Below are 17052 nucleotides of genomic sequence, written 5' to 3'. Positions count from 1 at the left end.
AAATTTAAAACTAAAAATTAAAAAGTAAAGAGAATGTCATCTAAATTTAGAAGTGTATAATTAAAATAATAAAAATTTTAAATAATTATATAAAAATATAAGAATAAAAATATAAGTTTATATCTCATTAATATTTAATAGTTAAAGTATAAATAAAATTCGCGCCAAAATTTAAACGCTGCAACGCCATGCCCTTCCTTTCCCTTCCCTTCCCTTCCCTGCGCGTGCTCTCTGCAACTCTCTCTCTGTGTAGACAGCAGTTGACAGCTCTCGGAGATCGCGAAGCGCAATGTACTTGTACGAGCAAGAACGGCACCGCTACCAGCCACCCATCGAATCACAGCCAGACGAGATCAATGGAGACTCGGCAGCATCGCCATCAGCGTGCGCGCAAGGCCACCGCTCGTCCCTCAATTTGCAAACCCTAGAAGGCGGCTGCATCTGCCTGGTCTGCCTCTCCAACCTCATCTCCAACCCTCGCTCTCCCGTCGTCCATGTCTCCTACGCCCTCTCCCAGCTCTCTCGCGCCCTCTCTCAGCCCGCTTTCCTCCGCGACCTCCTCGCCTTCCACCCTCACTTCCTTGTCTCCCCCCTCGTCGACGCCCTCTCCTCCTTCGACGACGACCCCCTCGCCTCCCAAGTCATTGACCTCGTCTCTTTGCTCTCCCATTCCTGCGGTGGCTCTCTCTGCGGCGAGTTCGCCGCTCGGATCGCTTCTCGGCTCTCGTCCCGTGCCTTGGCCTGGAGCCGTCGGCAGGTGTTCGCGGTAATGTTTCCTTGCCTCTGCCGTTACGTTTTCTTTATTCGAGTTTAAATCTTAAAAAGCTAACACCTTGTCTCCGGGTTTGGTCAATGAGAAAAACAAACACGTAATAGTAGGCACTTTCTACGCAATCGAACCAAAACACAGTTATTGAATATACTCAGATTTTAAAAGCATAACTTCTATATATGTCATAATTTGGAGAAGTTTTGTGAATAAACAGTGTAAAACTATCTAAGAATTAACATATTTTTTCTGGGTTTATTTGTACTTGGCCAGTTCTATTTTCTAAGCTTACTTCAATGGAGTTTCTCTATTCTATTATTCACATACTCTAATGATATTTTTGGGTTTGGACCTTCTCTTGTAACTAATTTGTTGAATTACCTGATATCTAGATATTTTAAAACAAAAATCACGACATGGAGAAGTAGTTCAAAAATTTGTTTATGCCATACGATTGTACAAAATAATAATAATACAGAGAAAGAAGAAAACTTGTAGCATCCACTCATATTTTGACAAAAGAAGCATATGCTCCAATTTGGCGGTTTGGAATATACCATCTCTGACGAAATATATGGATGACTGAATTTTTAACTGCAGTATCCTACATACAACTGCTTTTCCATGGATGTTTGTGTTTATGCTGCAAAATTCATTCAGATCAGGCTTTTAGATGTTTGCTAGATGTTGGTGCTCAATCAATTGAACCCATCCGTGTGTAACTTAAAGACTAGTAATTTCTGTGAAGGCAAATTTTCCCTTTTTAGCCAGAAACCTTCTTTAGGGATTAAAGGTTGGATGCTGCATATAAGCGGGTTTCTTACCAATTAACATTGCCAATGTGCTTAATGAGAACTGTTGCTATTCTAAGTAACATCTATTTTGATTTTTCTTCAAATGCAGCTTCACTGCTTAGGCATTCTATTGGGTTGTCAGAAAAATAACCTCTATTCCTACATCAAAGACAAAGATGCACTAACTTTAAACCTTGTGACCGGTCTTCAGTTGCCAAGGTAGCAGCTGGAGTAAAACTCTGGCCTTAGATATCTCCTTATATACAGCATTTTATATTTAACCTTTTAAGCCTTCTTCATACTTACTGTGTACAGTGATGAAATCCAAGGGGAGATCCTCTTTGTTCTGTACAAAATATCCATCCTCCAGTATGCATGCAAGGATGAGGGCGCAACTGATATTTTCTGTCCCTTTTGTCCCAAGCTCTTGCAATTGTCATTGGATATCCTAACAAAGACTCAAAGTGATGATGTTCGCTTGAATTGTGTAGGTCTGTCAACTTTTTCTGGAATTTTCCTTCTCTTGTTTCTAGAATACTTTCTGCTAATAAGCGGAGCTGAAATAGGAGTTTAACATGTTAAGGCTTGTCTTGAATGATGTAAATTCACCATAGTTGTGCAGTTGGCTCAATATTTATATTGGTGTTAAGTTAAAGTGGCAACTGAAAATTAATGCAACAGTAACAATTCCCTGAACATGGATATTGTGGTTTCTTTTGGGCTAGTAAGGGAACTCATGGTTGCTACGGCATTCTTTGGCAAGGTGTATTTTGGTGTAAGCTGAATTTCGAAACTGGATTTTTAACTGTTAAGTAGGATTCTTGCTTCATAAATTGCAGCAAAATACCATGAAACTCTAAATTACACAATGGTTATACTACCTACTGTTCTATCCCTTTTAGTACTGCTAAAAATTTGGGCTCAAGTACAGAGTTGAGATTTGAAGTGTGCATCCATCTGTAGTTCACTCTGACACAGCATGGGCACACACTCATGTCTGTCTGACTTGCAATTTCTCTGACCTGATTTAGAAGCTGCATAATTTACTCTGCACATCCTCCTTTTCATTTTATCATTTTCTATGGGCTAATTTGTAATTCATTTCCACCTATGTAGCGCTTTTGACAGTGTTGGTTCAAAGGGGGTTCTTTCAGATTGCCTGTGCTATTGATTTGAGTTACAAGAATTCTTGTGAAGCTGACAACTTCATGCAAACAGCAGAACATGTAGTTGATGGTCCTCCTCTGAACATGTTATTTGCTGAGGCTGTCAAAGCCCCATTACTATCTTCAGACACTGAAGTGCAAGTCAGCACATTGGATTTAATCTTTCTCTATCTGTCCCAGGGAGGTGGTTCAGGGAATGAAATCCGAGAATTTGTGGAAGAAAATATTGCTGATTACGTATTTGAAATACTGAGATTGTCAGGTAAACATCACCAATAAACAAGGGGTACCACTAGCAACTAATATAGACCTTCAGTTTGAAAAATGGTCTTTCATATAGGGTTCATCATAAAACTTTGCAAAATTTGGTGGTTCTTATCTGGATATTATTTTGGTCTTCTTGAACTAATTATTGCAATTTTTTTAGTAATCCAAGAATGAAGAATGAATCACAATAATTGATCATGTTATGTAATCAAATTATTGGACGATTTAGTATCATCCATTCATGTCTACTGCACCAAAACTTTTGCATGGTTTATGATTTTATCAAAAACAAACCTTCAGTTCTTACACAATAGCGGCATACCAAGTCTTTATCCCATTATATGGGTTCAACTTATCATCTATAAAAAATATGGATTCCACCAATTCCAGTTTTTGTTGAGAGTGACCTTTTGACTGTAAATTTACAGGGTACCGAGATCCTGTTCTGACGTCTTGCCTTCAGGTTCTTGACCTTCTATCAACAGCTGATCAAATGTTTGGACAAAGGCTCACTATTGGATTTTCAACTCTGGTTCCTTCTCTGGATTATGTAGCTGAAGTTCCTTATCATCCTGTCCAAACGCAGACACTAAAGCTCATTTGGAACTATGTTTCAAATTGCCCTGGGCTAGTATCCCCCTCTTGCATTGAAGAATTAGGTCTTATCTTGACACAGATGGTTAAAAAGCACACTGATGGGGAGATGGGCATGCTCACGGAGACATTCTCTATGGCCTGCTTAATCCTTGTAGCTATTATGAAATCACCATCTTCTCAAGGAACTCCAAATTTCTCAACATCAGTCCAGGATGCATCAAGACATGCCATTCTCACTTGTTTGAGTCACCATAGAAACAATTCCATCCAACTTATGCACTCCCTCTACCTTCTGAAAGAGGCATATGCATATAGTCATGAAGGAAATTCCACCAGCACTAAAACAGAACTGCAAAACTCTATTGTAAATATATGTAAAACAACTTTATTGCCTTGGTTTATGACAGCCATACATGAAATAGAGGAGGATGTTGTCCTTGGTGTACTAGAAGCTTTTCACTCTATACTGCTTCATGATTCTGATGTCCAGGCCACAGAATTTGCAAACTTTCTGGTTTCATCTTCCTGGTTCAGTTTTTCATTTGGATGTTTGGGTTTATTTCCAACAGAGATGATGAAATTGAGAGTTTATCTGATGTTCAGTTCAATAGTGGATGTGATTCAGGGAAATAACTTTGGGCAACCAATTAGAGATGCCGCTTCCCATCTGCCATCTGATCCTGTTGATCTGCTGTTCCTTCTAGGGCAAAAGAGCTACAGGAATTTAGAACTGCTTTCCTGTCAATCTGCGGTTTTGCTGATATTGTACACCAGCTCATTACACGATGACGGGTAACCTTTTTCTCACTTCTTTAACTTCATGCAATTGATGTTTAGTTTTATCTGCCTTTTCTTCACTGATTTCTTCCTCACTCAGGCTTGCAGATGAGAAACTGGTTTTAGCTTCTCTCGAGCAATATATTCTAGTTAACAGCAGTGGAATCTTATGTGGTGCTGTTGAGCCAGTGCCTATGGAGCTTTTGGTTAATCTTTATGGCTTGTATAGAGGTCTTGCGAAGATGAGTTACCAAATATCCTACAGCCTGGAGGCCGAACATATTCTGTTCCATCTGATGGCAGAAAAAGTATGGGATTTGGTTGCCATGAGAATTCACCCAATATCATTGAAATGGTTGTTTCAACAAGAGAAAATCTGTAAGCTGTTATCTAACCAGATCCTGGAGTTATGCAGGTGCAATAGCTCATATGGAAATCGCTTCATCATGTATGGAGGCAGTAGCCAAAAGATAGATGTACATGCTATAGCAGAGTTAGTAGCATTGGAAGATAACTTTGCAGCTAGATTATTGGTATGTCTACTGAAAGAGCTCTTAGAAGAACATGAAGAGGATGACATTGTTTCAGTAGTCAGTGCAATGGCAGTAATGGTAGACAAATTTCCTGCTGCTTCAGATCAGTTATGCTTGCATGGGATAGGCAGTGGTATCCGGAGTCTGTGTTATCAGTCAAGGCATTCTTCTTCTCAAGCTTTTATGGTCACCTGTCAGCTTACTTTCTGCATTCTGCATTTAGTAAATTCTGCATCACTGTCTGATAATGAAGCTTGGCTAGCTATCACAATAGAGGTAATTATTCCACTATATTGAAGTTTCATACTAGTCTGGGATATTCGTTTGTTTGATTCACCTTATGTTTCTGTAGTTGATAGAATACCTAGTCCCCAGAGTTGCTGCAGACAGTTGGACTGAAGAAAGTTCCATAACAATTGGCATTCTTTGCTTAATGTTGCACCATTCCACCAATAAAGCACTGGTAGAAACTTCAAAATCTATACTTTTAAGCAGTTCATTGGTCTCGATAATGAACAACACAATCCATGTAGCCTGTTCAAGGGGACCTGCTTTACTCGATTGCGATGAAGGAACAAAAACTGGTGAAATTCTATTATTGGTGCTCCTGCTAAACTTTTTCTCATTGCAAAGGTAAGGACATCCACTAATTAATTTATATATCTAATACCCAGCAATTCGAGATCTAACATTGTTGTTGCATCAGCATACATGCTGTTCTTCCAGGGTCTGTGGACTTGAAAATTTTACTTGACCAAGATAATGGGAAGCAGCCACTATCATTTGTTAGCATTCATTGCCACGACTTATGCAGGTTGATGCATTTTGGTTCTACTATGATCAAGGTGGTTGCTTCATGTTGCCTCTTGGAACTGTTTACCAGAATATCAGACCAGGAAAATGAAAAATCAGATAAGATAAATGATAGCCCGCAACACCTATTGTCTGTAACGGCTGCATTAGAGGGCCTAGTTTTCTGCAGTGATATAAGAGTGGCCATGAATTGTAGCCTCTGTTTATCGATTATTCTGGGCTGGGAAAAGCTGGACATGGAATTACTAGCCAATCGAAGAAATAACTGGTGCAGGCTGATTGTTGAAGAGTTGGCAATGTCATTGGCAGTTCCATCTTTGGCATCAGAGTCATTTATGATTCATCACAAACCTGCCGTTTATGTGGCAGTCGCATTGTTGAAACAGAAAAAGGTTCCCGACTGGATGATTTCTGTTTTCAATGATATCTCTGTGCGTGGTATAGTTGAGAACCTTTCAGCAAGCAATGTAAGCACTGAGATTGTGCTCTTATTCCGAGAGTTAATGAATGCTGGCTACATCAAACCTCAACACATTGCTAATCTCAATCGGCTGTTCCAGGTGACATTTTGTTGTGGCTCTGTTTCATGCCCTTCTGTTGAATTACATTTTCTAGGTTGTCACACAAGTCTTTAGGGGGCAATAAAGTCATAAACTAAACTGAAACGGCTTTTGTTCAGCATTAAGTTGATAAATATAGTAAAGGTTCAAATACCACTAAATTCCCATAAAATTTATAATTTAGAATATTTAACCCCTTTATAGTTATATTTTTGAATGAGAACTCTCTTTGACATCATTTTTTGGCCACTTCCAGTTGTTTGTGGGTTGAATCCAAAAATTTGGACTCTTCAAATGTCTTCCCTAAATTGACCATTGGTAGAATCAACCATAACCAAGAATTAATACCTCAGAAAGGTCCGCACATGGATGCCCTTAAGAAACAGCAACACAAGTTATGCAACAACTTCTGCATTGTATCTCTATAAATCCAATTCATAATTCCAAAATTGAAGTAGCAAAAGAGGACCAAATAGAGGAACTCTCAACAAGTCCTATATTTCAGCTGTATAGAATAGACAATCCATAGCATGCTAAGCCCCAACCAAAGTCCAAAATGTAGCCAATGAATTGTCCCTAAAACCAAATAAGAAATATTAAACAAGTTAATTTGCTTCTGTGATTCAAAGATAAATTGGATTCTACTTAAGTTATAGACTGATTGGTTTTTGTGATTCTTTGGAGATAAATTGGGATTTTGCTTGGGTTTAGGAATTGATTGCTGTTAATGGTTACATTTTCCACTTTTCTTTATTTTTCCCTCTCAAATCATTAAATTGGTGCCACTTTCCTCCATAGGGATAAGTTTGGTATTTCCATATTTAACTGATTTGTAAAAATAGAATTGTGTGCAATTCTTTAAGATTAATTGGAGCACTATGGCCATTTTTCTTTTTCTGTCATGTAAATTTAATTTTTTGGCTGGAAAATAATGTCAAAAGGTTTAGTGAATTTTAGCCAATAGTAAAATACATCCTCTATAATAATATTTTAATCTCTTTTCACTGCTCTTACTCTGTAATTTAAAAGTAACAAAATTCCATCCTTGATTTTTCTGAAAAAGTTTGCAGTAGTTTTGACTCTGAAGCTTGTATTCTTTGTTGTAGAGTTTGAGTTGTATTCAAATTGTGTGTATTCATTATGACAAGATATTGAAAACTAAACAAAACTAATCTGATGTTGAAAAGGATGTGCTCAGGTACCTGTAAATGTTGTACCCGAGAGCTTAGAACAAGTAGGGATGAGATTTGAATAAAATGAGGACTGTTTTCCTGCCATTCCTTGATCTCAAGTGGGGTATTTATACATGAGTAAATCTAATATCTTCCTAAATACAGGGATACATGATACGTGAAATCAAACGACTTTGAACTTGAATTTTTCTGATAGGATTATCTGTGTGATCTCTTTCTTTCTTGGTGCTTTATCTTTTCATCTCTTATCCTCACAACCTGATCACAAACCAAGCTTTATCCTTTATCTCTTATCTCCTTTTAACTTTGACATATCCTAACAACCCTGGCCATCTCATCTTCCCAATTTTTCCAACGAAAACCAATCCTAAGCTCAGTGAGATTAGGATTTCTGACCTATTCCTTCTCTATAAATACTTATTTTTGTGTATTTATTATGTAGTTTTTATCTCAGTGAGATTTGTGTGAGGCTTGGTGTACTGGGGTTTTGAATTGAGAGTGAAGAGTCCTATGTTCTCTGTATCTCTCTTTATTTTCATAGTGGAATTTTGCTCCCCCACCCATGGATGTAGGCATATCACAGAATTTATTTTCTGTGTTTGTGATGATTTTTCCCAACATTCTTTCATATTGCAGGCATGCAGGAAATACCTGTACACAAATGATGTTCATGATACCAAAGGGCAGGAGGATATGGATAAGGAGGTTGCTGCCATCCCAGGTGATACAGGAGAAGTACGTCAGGTTCTTGTTAGAATCATGTCATCCCATTCATTTATAGGTACAGAATCTAATGGATTACCAAATAGAAATAGATTGTTAGAAGAAATAGAACTGTTTTCTAAAAGTTTGATGGAAGAAGATAGCAGCTAAGTGGAGTTCTTTGAGATAACTTTTACAAGCAAGGCCCTGGTTCTCATGGTTGAATTCAAAAGATGAGTGCCACCTTTCAATTAAAATTGTGTACTTAGTCATGTATATATCCATCAGATTCAATTCAAACCAACTCTCTAGCTACCTGGTTGGAGAATTGACTTCACATGACACAAGTTCAATTCATTAATAACATGGCATACAATCAGATCATAATTCTCATTCTGTTTTGTACTTGCCGTGGAAAGATTGTTCTTGTCCTTCTCTTCATTCTCTATTGATCTTATGCAACTATTTCTAGTTGGTAAAATATATTACTTGATCCTTAAGGTAGTTTTCTGGAGAGATTTTAAATATTTTACTTGATCTTCAAGAGCTAATAAATAAGTCAAAACACTTTTAAGGGAGAGCCCTTAGTGTTATAAATGGTATTAGAAGCAAAGATAACCTAACATCACTATGGAGCAGGTGAAGGCCAAGAGAATGTTGAGACTAACCTCAATCAAATTTATTAGATATGAGATATCAAGATTGATGAAGGCGCCACTCAATTTGTCATAATTCAGTCCTACAGTGGTAAACTATTGGAAAAATCTTAAATATATTACTTAGTTCTACCAGCCAGAGAGTTAGCCTTTTCCATTATATTAAATGAAATTATTAGCCACTCTCTTTTAACCATGTGTTAACCGGTGTTAGTATTGATAGGGATTGATTTATCTTGTTTTGATCTATCATTATCATTTAGATGATAAGAGTTATATTTGATTTAGATATTAAAATCATATTTTGCTATTCTTTCCTATTTTGGTTTTAAAGAGTAGATTTAGTTTTGGATTAAGATTTATTTTATTATCTTGTCATTTTGATCTGTTTCCATTTTTAGATTAACTGTAGATATGATAAGATTTGGATTAGAATCATATTAAAATTGAGATTCCTAATCAACTATAGATAGGTTTAGTTTTGGCTATAAATAAGGCTTAAGATGTACTCTTTTATTTTATTCTTGATATTGAATTTCTCTTGGCCAATCTTTCTCTTTTTTTCTTTCTTGTTCTTCCCAAGTTTCTGCTTCTTTTTCTTAATCTCTTCTCTTTCATTTATACTTCCAACATTTTTTCCTTCTGTCTCGCGTCAAGTATAAGTTGGAAAATAGAAGTTAACAGAATTACCACCTTTTCAAGAATATCAAGAATCTCCCCAAATCACAATTCTTGGCCATTTCACAGAATGGCTTTATGGTATGTACTTCGGCCTTGGATAGCTTCACTGGTCTCTGGGCTCACTGAGTGGCGGACTTCAGGTAAAGACATGAACTGGGGAGCATGCACTTCAATCAGCTGCTACCATATTTATTAATCAAGTCATAATCTAACTGCTGCTATCAACTAACCGTAGTATTAGAGCAAACCTATACAAGACACTATGCAATAAGCAAAGTCTAGAGAGCATAAATGGTACAGTTACTGGTAAACTAGCAGACAAGCATTTTGCAGCATAATATACAGTGACCAAAGTTCACTCAACTCACTTTTCAGTAGAACTGGCGGGTTTCTTTCTTCTCATCCCTCAATATTATGTCCACAGAGATAGTAAAAACCTACAGCTTCTAAGGTATTGAAGAGCAGCAGACAAATGGTACCCAATATGGTCTCCCCTTGACTTTCCTCTTATCTTTCTTGCGGTCATTAGGATACCTTGCCGGAGAATTCCATTCCGCTGTCACCCCACTCTTGGCAGATGGTTTGGCTGGTTCTTCAGAACCCTGAAGTGAACTCACTGTTTTGGCCAAGTTCTGATGGTTTTTTGTGGGCTTTTCATCTTTCTTCCTAGCTGGTGATTCAACATTTTTTGTAGTGTTCTCATCTTTCTTTACCATGGTTGGCGTTTCAGCTTCGCCCAGAAGGGACTGCAAAGGGGTGTGTTGCTTCCCTGTAGTCCAGTTTGTTACCTTGGCAATGATCTCTTCATTTTTCTTTCTTCCTTGCGACTCATTGACAACATCGGTAAGAGATGGGAACCATGCAGTTTGTAGAGGATCAGATTTTGGCTGTTGAGCATCCGGTTCCATGACTATGTCAGAAGGAGATTCCTGATCAACCCTACTTTCAGCTTCTATCAATGTCATGAAAGACGGGGGATCAAAAACATCTGATTTGCTAGAATGGTGTCCGGCAGAAGAAGCTTGGGGCTTCTGCAAGTTTACCGTCACTGATTGTTCCAGTGCCTGAGAATCAGTTGGCGGTGAATATTCAGCATTCACCGCTGTTGCATCTGATTGCGTGGAAACTATTGGACCTTTCATCAAGAACAACCAAACAAACACAAGTTAAAACGCATCTCAATCCATTAACACGACCATGTTGGACTTCTGTATAAGTATTATTCCTTTCTGACATGAATTAAAACAAAAATGCTGATGCCCAAATGGAGAGTACGACCCTTGATCCAAAAGGAAGGAAAATGATGGGGAGGAGGGCTACATAATTAAAGCTGAGAAGAAGAACCAAAACCAACACAAATTAATACAGTTAGGTGCAGGGGTGCCCAAGGTGTAATTGCATGCTCAAATGATATTACCCAAATCTATTTCCTGTTTGCAATGAAAAATCCAGTACCGTGTGAAGGCCATTAAAAATGTCATTTTGTGAGAAGGATCCTGACTGCTGATTTTCCAATCTAAATAAAAATGCAATTGTACCTGAAACAGAACCCCAGCTGCCTCCCAAACCATCAGTTTGGCTATTTGAATCGATGGAAACAGCAACTGCAGTAACTTCATTTGGTTTAGTGGGATTCTCATCGCCTTCCTCTTGCAGATGCACCATATTACTGTCTCCGATTTGGCCACCTTCAACTGCAGTATAATTTTTCTCAGCAGATTCAGACTCCGTGGCAGATTGCTCTGATGGGTTTTCTGGAATTCCCTGTGATATTTTAGCATCACCACGATGATTTAATTTGACAGCAGCAGTACGGGAGGCATCAAAAATCCCCACCAGCACTTCATTCTTACTACTGAGGTTGGGTTCTTTAGTGGCTTCTTGAGAATCCTCGGCCGATTGCTCTGGATGGTTTTCTGGAATTCCCCGTGACATTTTAGCATCACCATCATGATTTAATTTCACAGCACTACGGGAGGGATCAAAAATCCCCACCAGCAGTTCGTTCTTACTACTGAAGTTGGATTCTTTAGTGGCTCCCTGAGAATCCTTGGCCGAAAGCTCTGATGGGTTTTCTGGAATTATTTTAGCATCACCATCATGATTTAATTTGACAGCACTACGGGAGGGATAAAAAATCCCCACCAGCACTTCACTCTTACTACTGAGGTTGGATTCTTTAGTGGCTTCTTGAGAATCCTCGGCCGAATTCTCTGATGGGTTTTCTGGAATTATTTTAGCATCACCATCATGATTTAATCTGGCAGCGGTATGGGAGGCATCAAAATTCCCAACCAACACTTCAGTCTTACTACTGAGGTTGGATTCTTTAGTGGCTTCTTGAGAATCCTCGGCCGAATGCTCTGCTGGGTTTTCTGGAATTCCCTGTGATGTTATAGCATCACCATCATGACTTAATTTGACAGCACTACGGGAGGCATCAAACATCCCCACCAGCACCTCATTCTTACTACTGAGGTTGGGTTCTTTAGTGGCTTCTTGAGAATCTTCGGTCTCACAATTTTGTGAGCCAGAATGAGTTGGCACCGCGACTTCCTTGTTGCTAGAATTAGGGCCCACTACTTCACTTGAATCTAAAACAACATAAGTGGCAGTTTCATTTTCTTGGAGGTTGCTCACAACTTTGTCCATTCCTTCATCTTCAGCAGCTTTGGGTTCAGAGAGTCTACATGTGGATAGAAGAGTCATTTCTGAGCTCATTTCAGGTTTTACCCCAAGAGCCACATCTCTATCTTCATTCCCACTTAAATCAGAAGTTCCAGTTATAGCCATATCACGGCCACTGTTATTACCAGCCCCAAGTATGCCGGCTTCCACTGCCGAACGGTTTTCTGCCGACTCAGAAGCTGCTTTTATATTTGTTGATGGTTCTTCCTCAGTAACTTCTTTGCTGTCTGGAACATCTGTATCACATTTTTTAGCTTTATCATTAGGATCATCAGCGCCATTACCAGTACTTAAGTTGGTTGTATGAATCACTTTATCATCCTTGGAAGTAACTGAAGACAAACCATTGCCAGAATCACGAGGATGCTGCTCTTGAATACAAAAATCTGTTTGAATTTCCTGTGTCCCATTCCAGGTTTTTGACTGTGGGGCTCCTGTAGCATTGAATGTGCAATTTTCACTGCTTGCACCCAACATACTTGAATGGAAGCTAGAGCAGTTCTCTTCGTGGACAGTACTTCTATCAGTATTGATCACGGGTTCAATTATTTCACAAGACTCAACAGTTGCAGGAAGGTTTCCTTTTACTGCTTCATTGTCTTTCGGATCTTCATCTGAATTAACACAGCTAATGACATCCATAGCCTGTGCACAATCTGGTTCAAGTTCAGCATTACTAGCCAAGGTCTCAATTAATTTCAAAGATTGAACTTCAGGTGACAGATTGTGTAGAGACAATGTGAGTCCTGATTCATGATGTTCTTCCTTTGATTCCCCAACTCGGTCTGCACTTCCAGAATCTAAAGTTTTTGGATCCATTACCCCAAAATTGGAAATGACCTCGGATGATTCACTTGCAATTCTGCTGGGTGTTACTGCAACATAAGACAAAGCTTCTTTGACGCTACTTTCTTCATTTTCCTCTATATTAGTCTCCTGTTCAACACCACTGCCCCGATATTGCATCAAATCACCGACATTAGCCTTCACATGCTCTCCTGGTGCATAGATAAATGTTCCAGCATTGATGGGAATTTCGCTGGGTGTTTCTGCAACATCAGACGGAGTTATTTTGGTACTATGTTCTTCATTCTCCTCTATATTAGTCTCCTGTTCAACACCACTGGTTGAATATTGCATCAAATCACCAGCATCAGCCTTCACGTACTCTCTTGGAGCATTTATAAATGTTCCAGGACTGTTAGGGGGCAAATCACTTGCTGAATCAGTCGCTTTACGCAGGCCAACAACAAGTTCCTCAGTGCTATTATCAGAGCTTAACACTGGCTCATAATTAGAGCCCGAGACAATACTTTCAGAGGATGTGGTGGTCTCCAGCAGGTTCAATGGAGTTTCGATAGCCTTGGGCTTGTGCATTTGGCTGCTTCTATCTGTTGGAGTGATTGTTAGGTGAACTACATCTGCATAGAAAATCATGGGAACCAGGACTATGAAAATAATTTCGACAAAGTGATGCCTTCAAGATTGTTAAAGGTATTGCCTTTGTCAAGCTATAGATCATGGTCCTAATTCTTATTTTCATGTGCTTTTTGCATCTATCAATTCAACCAATTAGGACACTGTCATAATTCTTTTTGATCTTATGTTTTTTCCATTCTACCAAAGATAACAAGTAGCAACATCTAACTGAAAAATTCTTCATATATCCATCAAGAGATATTAATGATTTTCATGTCCATTGAGTAGTTAACATCAAGAAATGTCTAGGTAACTGGACTAAGTCTAAATCCATACCGGCAGTTGCATCATCAGCCTTTGTAACTTTTTCCTCATTCTTATCTGATACCGTGGCACATTCTAATCTACCTTCGCTCACTGATGTGAACCCACCATCCGAAAATTCAGTAACAGCATCTGAAAACACATCATCTTCTGATCTATTTGATCTCTCAGCAAATCCAACAGTAACAATCTCATTGTCGCCAGTCTTCTTCCCAGTTTTCGGGCCTGACAGTCATGAAAAACCATTTACCAAGTCAACCAACAATTACAAGAAACCAATTAACATCCATGTAATGCATCCATTCAGAATTAGGTTTCTCACTTGGGGTTAGTGGATCATCATCATGTTCATCATCAGAAACACCCGAATTAGCATGCTGTCCCGGGTCGATCAGCTTATAACCCTCAACGGTTCCACAGATCCTCTTGTGAGCCCTTCTGTGCTTGGCACTTGGGTGTGGATTTGGGAAGGGCCAACCACATTTGTGGCACAGATGAACCTCCTGGTTCTCATGGCCTGCAATGGCAGGAAAAGACTCAATTTAAACTTTCCCACAAGAAGGCAAAAGAAAACCCAGAAATAAACAAAAGCCAAGATTAGAGGTCCAGGCATTGAGAACAGTACTCCAGGTCAAGATCTATACTAAACTAGGAACCTAGAGATTGTACAATATTATGTGTACTTGAACATACACAATATTCATCAGAGAATTGCAACATTTTTGTACAGAATCAAGAATCCCAAATAAGAAACGACCCAAAGAAGGAAAGTAACCCATGAACAAGAGAGTCCATCAACAGGTAAACCCACAAATAAAATGAGCTAAAATCTCAGAAGATCAAGAACCCGATTCAAGAAAGTTGAGAAGAAGATGGGAAAGCTACACAAACCTGAACTGGGACTAGTCTTCCTGTGATCCTGACCATCCATCACACTGAACCGGAAGCAACAGAAGAAGCAAAGATGCAGAGAGAGTAGGCGCAGCGAAGAGAGACGGGATATTAATTAGGGTTGAAAGGCCTTTCTTTGGGTCGGAGAGAGAACAAGACAGAAGTCCGATCGCGGAGAGAGAGAGAGCAGAGAGAGATGAACTGGTGACGCATGTGCGCATGTTAGAATTGGTAGATATCCCCTGCGCCAGGTAGCACGTCAACCCGACAATGCTTCTACCATGAAACTACCACAAAGCGGACGAAAATTCCATCTTTTTTATGGGTATCTAAGTGGAATTCCCAACATCGAAGGTGTGATTCTCGTGAGACAGAGTGACGGTGAGAATAATGAGGATTTTGTCTTTTAGAAGTTGTACTATTTATGTAATATATGAACTCTAAACAGACGAGTGAGATGTCTAACGAGCTTATTCTTTTTATGACTTTATGTTGGATAATGATTGGAATGGTGTTATTTTGGGTAATGATCGATTTGAGATTTTTTAAATTAAATATAAGAATATTTGAGAAATGGATAACTTTTTTAGCGAAAAAAGAAAATAGAGTGACATAAACTCATGACACCCGCTAAAAAGGAGAGATACATGTCATTATGCAATTGAATAATGAAGAAAAAAAATAAATATTATTTATGAATCTCTCTTAAAAAATTTTGTGTAATATAAAATATGTGATGTATAATATAAATAATATATTATTATATAATTAAATTAATTAAATAATTTCTATCCTTATGGGCCTAATTTAGGTTGGGAAATTATAAGTTTATTGCCATATCTACCATTATTTAATTTTTCACAATCCATCTTCCATAAATGTGACCACCTACCACTCTCGAAGAAAATTCAAATATTTGACATTTTGGATTTATGATTTTAATAAAAACTAATCCACACATTTTCCATATTAAATGTGTTATTTCAAAACAAAATACTAACACTTTATATTATACGAAATAATGTTGTGTCGTACATTCAAAAAATGTGTCTTACTATTAATGTCATGTCAAGTGTTACTCAACAGTGTGCCAGTAACATTTTTAATTTGAAAGATGTTATTTGGACATAAAATATTAGTATTTTATGATTTTTAAGACATTGTTAATATCACATAGAGTATTATTGGATAGTGTATAAATAATTATTTCAATTTAATTATTTCAGTTTATCTATGCTAAGAAATATAATATATCCTCCAATATTCTGAAATAATACATTAATTATATATCATATAAGAACTTTGCGTCTTATATATACGCTCTTTCTGTCATATCAAAAACACCATTGATGTTATATAATATAAGATAAATCTGAAAACCCAGAGAGCATGACCGATGAGATTATCGAAAAGGGGCAAAAAGACTAAATTGTCCTCATTCCAGCCTTCGTCTCTATGCTCTTCTCCTTCTCCCATGGTCGCACGTCCAGTCCTCGCCTTTCTCTTCTCTCGCTTCTCCCATGACTACGCGATTGTCTCGCCTCGTTGCTTGTCACTGGATGCGGCAAAGCGACGATGCTGGTGGCAAGACGATGCGGCGATGCGAGATGAGGCGCGACAGTTGGAGGTCACATAGCCATAGGAGAAGCGAGAGAAGAGAGAGGCAAGGGCTGACAGTGGCATCCATTTTGAAATTTTGTATTTGAGATAAGGATATTTTGATCTTTTCGATCATATTTTATAAATTTTTCTATAAAGTTGTTTCGCCTTTTTAACATAACTCTATAATATATAATATATAATATATCCTCCAATATTAGCACGCTTATTTTTTTAAAATAAATAAATAATTGAAGGTACAACCTACCAACACATGCAGCAAAGTCCCGTCGCTTTTCAATGGTACACATTAACCAATAGCTACAGGGCACGTGCTCTGCTCGACGACTTGTGTTTGTCTGGCGTCCGTACTATGCATTTATGGAGCTGACAAATTAGGCAATGTTTCACTTGATTTTTTTATTTTATTTTATGATACCTGTGTATTTATATATTATCAAGATATAAAATTATATTAATTATTTTTTAATAATTAATGTATTATAAGTAAACGCCTATCAAAAGATTTAAAAAAAAGTTTAAAATAATTTTTGAGTTAAAAAAAAATATCAGAATTATCAAAATCCAAAATACCATAATCTCCCAGAGATTGTAACTACACT

The 17052-nt window shown here is 38.0% G+C and overlaps 2 protein-coding genes across 3 annotated transcripts; one reads left to right on the top strand and one right to left on the bottom strand.

Moving 5' to 3' along the window:
• Nucleotides 1-122: 122 nt before the first annotated feature.
• LOC127812038 (protein PUTATIVE RECOMBINATION INITIATION DEFECT 1) lies at nt 123-12313 on the top strand. Its single transcript, XM_052352311.1, has 9 exons — nt 123-766; nt 1673-1782; nt 1879-2054; nt 2680-2991; nt 3425-4385; nt 4471-5179; nt 5256-5536; nt 5610-6276; nt 8106-12313. The coding sequence occupies exons 1-9, from the start codon at nt 290-292 to the stop codon at nt 8340-8342; spliced, it is 3930 nt and encodes a 1309-aa protein (XP_052208271.1). The 5' UTR covers nt 123-289; the 3' UTR covers nt 8343-12313.
• Nucleotides 9654-15150, bottom strand: LOC127812039 (uncharacterized). Of its 2 annotated transcripts, none has more exons than XM_052352314.1 (5): nt 14831-15150; nt 14262-14456; nt 13952-14164; nt 11047-13587; nt 9654-10643 (listed from the first exon to the last, which is right to left on the bottom strand). In XM_052352314.1, the coding sequence occupies exons 1-5, from the start codon at nt 14868-14870 to the stop codon at nt 9955-9957; spliced, it is 3678 nt and encodes a 1225-aa protein (XP_052208274.1). In that variant the 5' UTR covers nt 14871-15150; the 3' UTR covers nt 9654-9954. The 2 variants fall into 2 exon arrangements, with proteins under 2 accessions (XP_052208274.1, XP_052208272.1); XM_052352312.1 differs by having other exon boundaries at nt 11047-13617; nt 14831-15147.
• Nucleotides 15151-17052: the final 1902 nt, after the last annotated feature.

The sequence above is a fragment of the Diospyros lotus genome, chromosome 10, assembly GCF_014633365.1.
Source record: "Diospyros lotus cultivar Yz01 chromosome 10, ASM1463336v1, whole genome shotgun sequence".
Classification (NCBI taxonomy): Eukaryota; Viridiplantae; Streptophyta; class Magnoliopsida; order Ericales; family Ebenaceae; genus Diospyros; species Diospyros lotus.
Note: the sequence above shows the minus strand (reverse complement) of the source record. Positions and strands in the feature narration are given on the sequence as shown.

Coding starts and splice junctions, on each gene's coding strand:
- LOC127812038 (XM_052352311.1), top strand. CDS start 290: ATGTACTTGTACGAGCAAGAACGGCACCGCTACCAGCCACCCATCGAA. Junction 767..1,672: donor GCCGTCGGCAGGTGTTCGCG/GTAATGTTTCCT, acceptor CTTCAAATGCAG/CTTCACTGCTTAGGCATTCT. Junction 5,537..5,609: donor AACTTTTTCTCATTGCAAAG/GTAAGGACATCC, acceptor TTGTTGCATCAG/CATACATGCTGTTCTTCCAG.
- LOC127812039 (XM_052352312.1), bottom strand. CDS start 14,870: ATGGATGGTCAGGATCACAGGAAGACTAGTCCCAGTTCAG. Junction 14,457..14,830: donor GAAGACTAGTCCCAGTTCAG/GTTTGTGTAGCT, acceptor CTGCCATTGCAG/GCCATGAGAACCAGGAGGTT. Junction 13,618..13,951: donor GGCTGATGATGCAACTGCCG/GTATGGATTTAG, acceptor TTTTCTATGCAG/ATGTAGTTCACCTAACAATC.